This window comes from Rhinopithecus bieti, unplaced genomic scaffold, assembly GCF_001698545.2.
Source record: "Rhinopithecus bieti isolate Rb0 unplaced genomic scaffold, ASM169854v2 scaffold_47256, whole genome shotgun sequence".
NCBI classification, from domain to species: domain Eukaryota; kingdom Metazoa; phylum Chordata; class Mammalia; order Primates; family Cercopithecidae; genus Rhinopithecus; species Rhinopithecus bieti.
This window is the reverse complement of record NW_016819014.1, coordinates 622615-631727: the sequence shown is the minus strand read 5'-3', so window position 1 is coordinate 631727 and position 9113 is coordinate 622615. Positions and strand designations below refer to the sequence as shown.

General features: G+C 38.1%; 1 protein-coding gene across 5 annotated transcripts in view; it reads left to right on the top strand.

Moving 5' to 3' along the window:
* UBE2Q2 (ubiquitin conjugating enzyme E2 Q2) overlaps positions 1 to 9113 on the top strand; it is a 60555-nt gene that overhangs the window by 35742 nt on the left and 15700 nt on the right. For all 5 annotated transcript variants that reach the window (XM_017858013.1, XM_017858014.1, XM_017858011.1 and 2 more), the window contains one exon: positions 6274 to 6332. In XM_017858013.1, coding sequence (XP_017713502.1) covers positions 6274 to 6332 — 59 coding nt within the window. The remainder of the gene's footprint in view (positions 1 to 6273; positions 6333 to 9113) is intronic.

Sequence of the window (9113 nt, the reverse complement as noted above, 5' to 3'; positions counted from 1 at the left end):
AAAAAAAAAAAAAATGTTGGGGGGAGATGGGATTCAAATTGGATCTGTATATATAGGACAGTTGTAGAAAAATATGGATTTTTTTAGTGATTTAACTTTTCGTAGTTCGGTCCATGGCAAACTTTTCTCCTTGAACCCTTTGGCTGATAATATAAGTTTAATAAGAAAATTATATACATGTGACTATTTTCCTTTAGAATGACTGCAAACTCTGAACCCCTTATTAGATTAGATTTAGAGTATTATGGTCTCTTTTGGACATTTATTCCCAAGGAGCTGGAAGCTATAGTGATCTCTATTTTTCCTGGTGATAAAGAGCAGCTTTAGACCTTCTCTTTCTGGAACTTACCCTAGGTGCTCTATTTTAGCTGTCAGACTAGTTCATTTTTGAGTTTAGTTAAAAAAAAATCTCTAACTTTTTATTTGAACCGTTTTTTTGTTTTCTAATTCTTAGGGTTGACCCTGATAGTCCTTTGCACAGTGATCTTCAGATCTTAAAAGAAAAGAAGGCATAGAATATATTTTGCTTAACTTCTCTTTTAAGGTAAGAAAATAGTTACAGGACCCCATATACTTCCAATGGCGGGGGCGTATATTTGTACAAGTGCTTTGGAAAAAAATTTGGTGAAGTAGAAGATGCTCATACCCTATGGTTCAGAAATCTCGTAGACATATTCTCTGTAAGAGATGAGTAATTAGGTGTACCAGGAGACACAGGAATGTTCAGAGAAGCATCGTTTATAATAGCCCCAAACAGAAAACCCAAGTATTCTTTCCAATAAAATGGAGAAATGTGGTGTTTATAAAATGGTTTACAGCTATGTGGGACAAGATGGGTGGATCTTGAACACAGTTGTAAAAGAGACTGGACTCCAAAACCTATTTTGTACAGTTTCCTTTATATAGAGTTCAAAAATAGGTAAAACTAATGTTGGTTAGGGCATGCATTCTTAGTGGAGGCAATATCACCTGCAGTGGAGTGAAAATTGATCTTTGGAGTGAAAACAATCTTAGCTATTAAAACGGTCTGCTGCCCTCCAAAGGGCCACAGAACATAAACAGATACATGATTTATCTGTGGTGTTAAAATTCCGTGGAGCGGGGGGGTAAAATTAGGAAGAAAACTTCTAAAAAAGGCTTCTTAGGGGGGCAAAAATGAAAAGAAACTGAGAAACACTTAATCATGGATTCATACTTGGGCAGTAAAACTTGGGTGATTACATGCAGTTTAGGGTAAGGAGTCCATCTAGGTGGGAGGTAGGGAGGTGTGAACTGAAAGGTACATCTGTGCAGGCTTCTTGGATACTGGCTGGAATATATTTCTGGACCAGGTTGGTGGTTACATGGGCACATAATTTACAATAGCTTCTTAAGGTATATCTCTATATTTTATGTACTTTTCTGAATTTTTGTGTTATATTTCATAAGGGTTTTTAAATTTTATTTTATTTTATTTTATTTATTTATTTTTGAGACGGAGTCTTGCTCTGTTGCCCAGGCTGGAGTGCAGTGACACAGTTTTGGCCCACTGCAACCCCTGCTCCTGGGTTCAAGAGATTCTCCTGCCTCAGCCTCCCGAGTAGCTGGGATTACAGGTACAGGTACATGCCACCACGCCCGGCTAATTTTTGTATTTTTAATAGAGACGGGATTTCACCATGTCGGCCAGGCTTGTCTCGAATTCCTAACCTGAGGTGATCCGCCTGCCTCGGCCTCCCAAAGTGCTGGGATTATAGGCATGAGCCATCACACCTGGCCTAATAAAGTATTTTAAGACGCTAAAATAATGGTTAAAGAATAGCAGTGGTGTCTAGAACAAATGTTAATTTTTATTTTTATTTTTTTGAGACTGAGTCTTGCTTTGTTGCCCAGGCTGGAGTGTGGTGGCACAATCTTGGCTCACTGCAACCTCTGCCTCCCAGGTTTAAGCAATTCTCTGCCCCAGCCTCCTGAGTAGCTGGGATTATAGGCATGTGCCACCATGTCCAGATCATTTTTGTATTTTTAGTAGAGATGGGGTTTCACCATGTTGGCCAGGCTAGTCTTGAACTCCTGACCTTGTGGTACACCTGCCTTGGCCTCCCAAAGTGCTGGGATTACAGGCGTGATTTAATATGGATCTGGATAAGATGTTATGGTTTAAAATCTGTGGATATATGAGATATTTTGATGAAAAAAACAATGCTGCTTTTGTACTTACAAAAAGGATAGTAATAATTTTCTAAAAGCTTCTTACATAGCTTTTTTGTGTGTATGTTTTTCCTTGGGAATATATCTTAGGATTGAACTTGAAGTGACCCAAATGTCAGTATTATCTCTCACTTTTGTTATTGTAGAAACTGTTGTGGTTGTCAACTGGGTTGTCCTCCTAAAAAGTATGTCTGGTATATATTGACTGAAGTTGCTAATGGCTACATTTTTACTAATTCATATGGGGAATGAATGAAGCACCCAGGCCAAAACAAAAAACAAAACACACAAAAGGAAGGTATCTTTCTTTTAAAATTTAAATTATATGTCCGTATACCTAACACCAAACTTAAGAAATAGAACCCTTTTTTGTTTTTTTTTTTTTAATTCGTCCCTGTAGCCCCTGGTGTGCCCCTCCCTTGTCACTTCCTCTTTGGGAGGTATCTTTACGGGAATATGAAATCTTGGACAGGAAACTGGAGGATTTGTGACTGCAGGTAGTGTTTTCATTATTTTTTCCTGCTCTAGGTAGAACTTCAGGGAGGGGACGATCTGGGAGGTAAATGGCTGAATTTCTATTGGATTTGTGTTTCTGGACCATGGCTCCTGATACCAGAAAGAAGGGCCTTTTCTGGGGTTGGAGTATTTCTTAAGATGCCTGGGAAGAATGTGATTGCCTTGAGCTAACTGACCTTATGAAGAGGACCTTAAACTGAATTGCCAAGTTATTAGTATCGGGATTCACAGACTTTGGAGGATAGCAGGTATGACTCAGAAAGATTTACAGGAAAGAGCCAGAACAGTGTATATTTATGGCCTCTGATGTCCACGGTGACAACTTGAGTAATAAGAAAAATGGAACTGGAGATAAAGCATAACACAAAGATGCAGGAGGGAACGCGACCTGGTCAGCAACTTAGTAAATCCAACTTGCTATGCTTTTAAGGAAGTCACTTTTTGGTGTTTCAGGCAGCATCTGAATTACTGAATTGAATTCTGAGGTAGTACTTTAAGAATGGTCTATTTAGATAAACTTAGGTTCATTTAGAGAATAATAGCCGGGATTGGGAAGAGATTGTATTCCGTGTCCTGGGATAGCTGGCGAAATTGTGGATTTGGAGAGGAGAACATGGGGGTTGATGTTAGCATGTCTTCAACTATTTGAAGGACTGTGTATATGGAAGCATTCGTTTTATTTGTTTTGGTGAACACAGGGCATAAAACTAGTAAGGCAAATTACAAAGAGGTGATTTTCAACTCAGTGTAAGGAAGTGATTTGTAACTATTTAGAGCCATTTGGTGATGCAGTCTTTAAAAAACAGAATGTGCCTTTTCCTTAAGAATAACTTAGATGGCTAAGATGTTAAGATCTCAGATAACTTTCTGATATCCTTGTAGAGCCTGAGAGTCTGTTTCTGAGTTAATATATACTAAGGTAACTGAAACTTCATTTTAACAGTCACCCTCAACCTTTTTTTTTCCTCCTTGAAGAACTTTTTATTTCTGTAAAATACGGATTCCTGAGTTCCAGGGTATAGACTTTATGGAATAGAGTCCCCAGATTTTGATGTGGAAGAGTTATTCTGAACTGTTTACAATGAATTAAATCATACATAATCAATGAAGAGGTTTTGTAGTCACTAGGGATTCACATGTTTAAATTTCTAAATAGGAGGTTAAATGAAGTTGTACTTTACCAAGCTTTACATCAACCTCTATACCTTTCATTATGTCTGTTAAATATAGGTGAAAGGTGAGCTATTTTATTTGAGAGTAGATTATAATAACTGTCGTTAAGTTGCTATCTTGTGTCATTAAGTTGGTATCTTGTGGATAATCTTACATTTCTATTGCAAGTTAGAAAACGATTTCTTCTTATCCCTCATCTTATATCATCTTCCTCACTTCATATATTTTTATCAAGTCTGATGATCCTTGTCTTTTAGTTGGACCCATTCATTATTGCTGATACGTGGGTCTGAATCTCCATCTTATAGATTCATTACTATTTGTCCTTCTTGCTTCACACTCCTTTTCATCTTTCTTTTGGATTTTTTTATTACTCTAGTTTCATACCTCTGTCAGCATGGTAGGTCTTCTTTTTTACTACCCTACAGTTACAATATGTCTTTGACTTGTCAAAGTCTAATATAAACTTGTAAATTTATACTTTTTCCTTTTCCTTGTCAATACAAGGACCTTAGAACACTGAGGTCATGTCCTCCCTGCCATATACGTGCTGCTGTCATCATGCATTTTAGTTCTATACTTATCTAAAACTCTACACATAATAATGTAATTGGTCAATATCCATTTAGATCCGCATGCACATTTGCTCTTTGTTATGCTCTTTATTCTCCACATTTTCATTGAGGATCCTCTTTCTCCAGTCTGAAAATAACTTTTAGTATTTCCTTTAGTGTGAGTCTGAAGATGAAAACAAAACCTTTATTTTCTTTCTTTCTTTCTTTTTTTTTTTTTTTGAGACCAAGTTTCGCTCTTGTTGCCTAGGCTGGAGTGCAGTGGTGCAATCTCGACTCACCGCAAGTTCCGCCTCCCAGGTTCAAGCGATTCTCCTTCCTTAACCTTCCTGAGTAGCTGGGATTACAGGCATGCGCCACCACGCCTGGTGAATTTTGTATTTTTAGTAGAGACGGGGTTTCTCCGTGTTGGTCAGGCTGGTCTCGAACTCCCGAACTCAGATGATCCGTCCACCTCGGCCTCCCAAAGTGCTGGGATTGTAGGCGTGAGCCACCGTCCCTGGCCTTTATTTCATTTTTGAGGAGTATTTTCATTGAGTAAGTTTCTAGGTTGGCAGTTTCTTTCAGTGCCTCAAAGATATCATTCTCTTATCCTAGCTTCCATTGTTTCTCTTGAAGTATTTACTGTGGTCAAATCTTGTGAAGTCTTTGATCAGATTTGGAAAATTATCACTAACCATATCTTCAGGTATTGGTTCTGTCCCATTCTTTTTTTGCTTCCAGGACTCTACGTATGTGATAAACTTTTCACTATCTTTTTTATTTTCTGCATTTTCTACCATTTTGTTTTTCTGACCTGTTTTCCAGTTTACTGAATCTCTCTTCTGCTAAGTTACTGCTGTGGTTAAACTTATCCATTAAGCTACTAATTTCAGCTGTTGTATTTCTAAATTTTAGAATTTCCATATGGTTCATTTTTATAATTTGCGTTTCTCTACCAGACTTTCAGTCTTGTCTTTTCTTTCCTCGCTTATGTTCAACAGAGTTAACTCTATTATCTTGACCCCTTGTGGTTATGTGTCTATTATTTTCTTCTCTTGTTTTCTATTTGTCTTTGTCTCATGTGGCTTATTTTTAGTGATAGACATTATATATGGAAAAAATACAGAACTAATTTGAAGCCTTGGATAATAATCTTCTCCAGAGAGGATTTATATTTGCCCCTGCCAGGGGCTTGGAAATTAGCAACCCAGGATTGCCTCATGCAATCAGGGACTGAGATGATTCAAGCTGGCCTCATTCCCTGTCAGGGCAATTTGCAGTTGGTTTTCAGGGTCACAACCTTAGGAGTGGCAGTCTTAGCAGGGCCTTTGCTCGGCCTCTCCTCGGTGAACGCTGAGCTGCAATGTTTATGTCTCTGTGAGCTCTGAGTTCTAGTTCAGCTTGTGAACCTCTTCTTTTTCTCTTCTGTAATTGGAAGAAAACCCAAGGGGGGGAAAAAAAGATCCTGCTCTCTGGTGTTCGCTTTTCTTAGCCCTGAAATTGTTATGTTTTGTTCACCTTTCTAGTTCTCAGTCAGAAAATTGATCTAAATTACCTAGTCTATCATTATTGGAATGGTTCCTTTATATAGTTCTAGTGAGGTGGAACCCCTTCATGTGTTTCATCAGTTTACCCTAACACTGTTCTGTTTGGGCCTGATTTTAACTTCATTTTTATTTGATTTGGTTTTCATTTTGGTTTTGGGTACTAGTTTTATGACTCTTACCCATTACCTGATAATAAATGTACACATTCTTTATAGTATCTTTTAAAATCTTCTAAATAGTATAGCATTAAGGATGTTCTTAAAATTAATTAAACTTGCTTATTTGCTTTTTAGGATAACTTTCCATTTGATCCTCCATTTGTTCGAGTGGTGTTACCTGTTCTCTCAGGAGGGTAAGTTTAAGCAATTACTTAAAAAGAAAATTTTTTTCAGTTAAAATTTTTTTTTATGGAGACGAGGTCTCACTATGTTGTCGTGGCTGGTCTTGAACTCCTGGGCTCAAGTGATCCTCCCACCTTGGCCTCTGAAAGTGCTGGGATTACAGGCATGAGGCAACTGTGCCTGGCCTGCATTTTTTTTTTTTTTTTTTTTTTAGTGTGCACCAGAATCATTTGGAGAGCTAGTCCCAGGTTTCTCATTCAGTAGGTCTGTGGTAGGGCCTGAGTATTTACATTTTTAAGAAGTTTCCAGGTGAAGATGATACTGTTGTTCTGGGGCCCACACTTAGAACCGTTGGTTATAAAGCATTATATTGTTGAGAGGTAGAGTTTTTAATTATTCATACACACACGTATTTATACATATACACACATACACACAGGTATATATATATACACACATACTTTTTACCCTAAAAAAGCTAATGTTTTTCAAATGTAAATTGTAATTGAGGGTTTAGAGAATGTTATGATTAAAGAGTGGTCCCCACATGCCTGTGATCCTAATTGGTACTTCTAGGGATAATCATGGGAAATCTCATGGACCTATGGAACTGGCTAATTACTTCTACAGGTAATACTTGCAGTTTAGTAGGGTCAAATGGTAATTGTATTGCTTTTTCTTGTGGTTGGAAGTCTTACAGAAGCGGGGGAAAAGATCACAATTTGTTAGGTTATTTATGAAATGTTCAGTAGGCCCTCAAAGTATGAGCAGTTTAACTTGAGAATTTTCAAACACTCGGCTGACTAATTCTATTATGTGACATAATCTACATTATGGTGATTAAAATCTAAATATATCCAGCCCTTACTTTGATCATTTCTATGGTTGAGGTAGTAATAGTTGTATTTAGGGTAAAAATATGAGTGACTACATCAGACTTCAGAACTTTCTCCAGAAGAGCTTTGTTCCTACAGTTATTTTTAGTTATATTTGCTTTACATGCTTATATATGTGTTTTGGGGGGCTAAAATCCTGTTAAGAATCATTTCTTGTAGTCAGAATACATACTGATTTGCTGTTGATACTACAGAATAGTTATTTGGGCATGGTGTCCATCTATAAAGCTCAGAGAAACAAAAAGTGTGTGTTTTTTTTAACCTTAGTATTACATATGGATATGCTGCGCTCATTTTGAGTTCTGCCACATGGTAAAGCAATATAATTTTTATTTATGTATGTATTTATTTATTGAGACAGGTTCTGTCTTTGTTGCCCACGCTGGAGTGCAGTGGTGTAGTCATGGCTCACCGCAATCTCTGCCTCCCGGGCTCAAGATATCCTTCCACCTCAGCCTCCTGAGTAGCTGAGATGCCACCATGCCCAGCTAATTGTTGTATTTTTGGTAGAGATGAGGTTTTGCCATATTGCTCAGGCTGGTCTTGAACTCCTGGGCTGAAGCCATCTACCCACCTCAGCCTTGCAAAGTACTAGGATTACAAGTCTAAGCCACTGTGCCTGGCCCAATATTGTTTTTTAAAATTATTTTATTTTTGTTCTTTTTTGTTTTTAATTTTTTCTTTAAATTTTATGTATTTCAATATTGTTTCTTAAGAGTTTACGTACCTGACACCTCCAACCTAATCTTTGCCGTAGCTCCCAAAATGTTAAGCACTAATACAGTTGTTGTTGTTGTTGTTGTTTTTTCTTTTTTTGAGACGGAGTCTTGCTGTCACCAGGCTGGAATGCAGTGGCGTGATCTCGGCTGCAACCTCTGCCTTCCTGGGTTCAAGCAATTCTCCTGCCTCAGCCTCCTGAGTAGCTAGGACTACAGGCATGTGCCACCATGCCCAACTAATTTTTGTATTTTTTAGTGGAGATGGGGTTTCACCATGTTGGTCAGGATGGTCTCGATCTCTTGACCTCGTGGTCCGCCCACCTCAGCCTCCCAAAGTGCTGGGATTATAGGCGTGAGCTACTGTACCCAGCCTAGTGGTTTGTTAATAGATGTTTTGAGGGGATTGCAAGGTTTTGGGGAAACCAGGTTCAAAATATCTTTTACCAAAGGACTTCTTGGAGGCTTAATGCTGTTTTCTATTTTTCCCAAAATTGTTTAATAATTTACACGATAGCATCTCAGAGGATGGTGTCCTCTGGCTTACTCTCTAGGAAATGCTGTTCTGTTGGAAATCCAGAGTTCTGAGTGATTCCCATGTGTTTGCTGCTGCAGAGCAGGAGATGCTGAAGGGATTCCTTTGTGAGCAGATGTTAGAGGTCTCCTTTTGACAGGTTGTTACAAAGTTGATCACAAATACACTATTACAGTGAGTGGAAGTCCCAGGTTGGGTGTGAAACAGAGTTGTTTAGAATTGTGTACAGCTTTATTTTGTTACTGTTAAAGCTTCCGTAGACTGTTTTTGGATCAGGCAATAAAATTGCTATAAAAAGTACTTCTCTTGTCATAAAACCTAATGATAAGTTTCGGAAGTTGAATGTTAGGTAACCCAGCCAAGTATTTACATATACAAAATAAACATAAGACTGAAAAATAGTAAATTTCTAACTTTTCTCTTGCTCGCAACACCAGCCTTTTACTAGCCACCAAGTCATAGTTCTTACGTTTTTCATAGTTTAATGTTAAAATACCTTTAATGAAGCCTTTACTGATTGGGGAGAAACGACGTAACTATTGTGCTTTAGTTTTTTTTTTTTTTTTGAGGCGGAGTCTCGCTCTGTCGCCTGGGCTGGAGTGCAGTGGCCGGATCTCAGCTTACTGCAAGCTCCGCTTCCTGGGT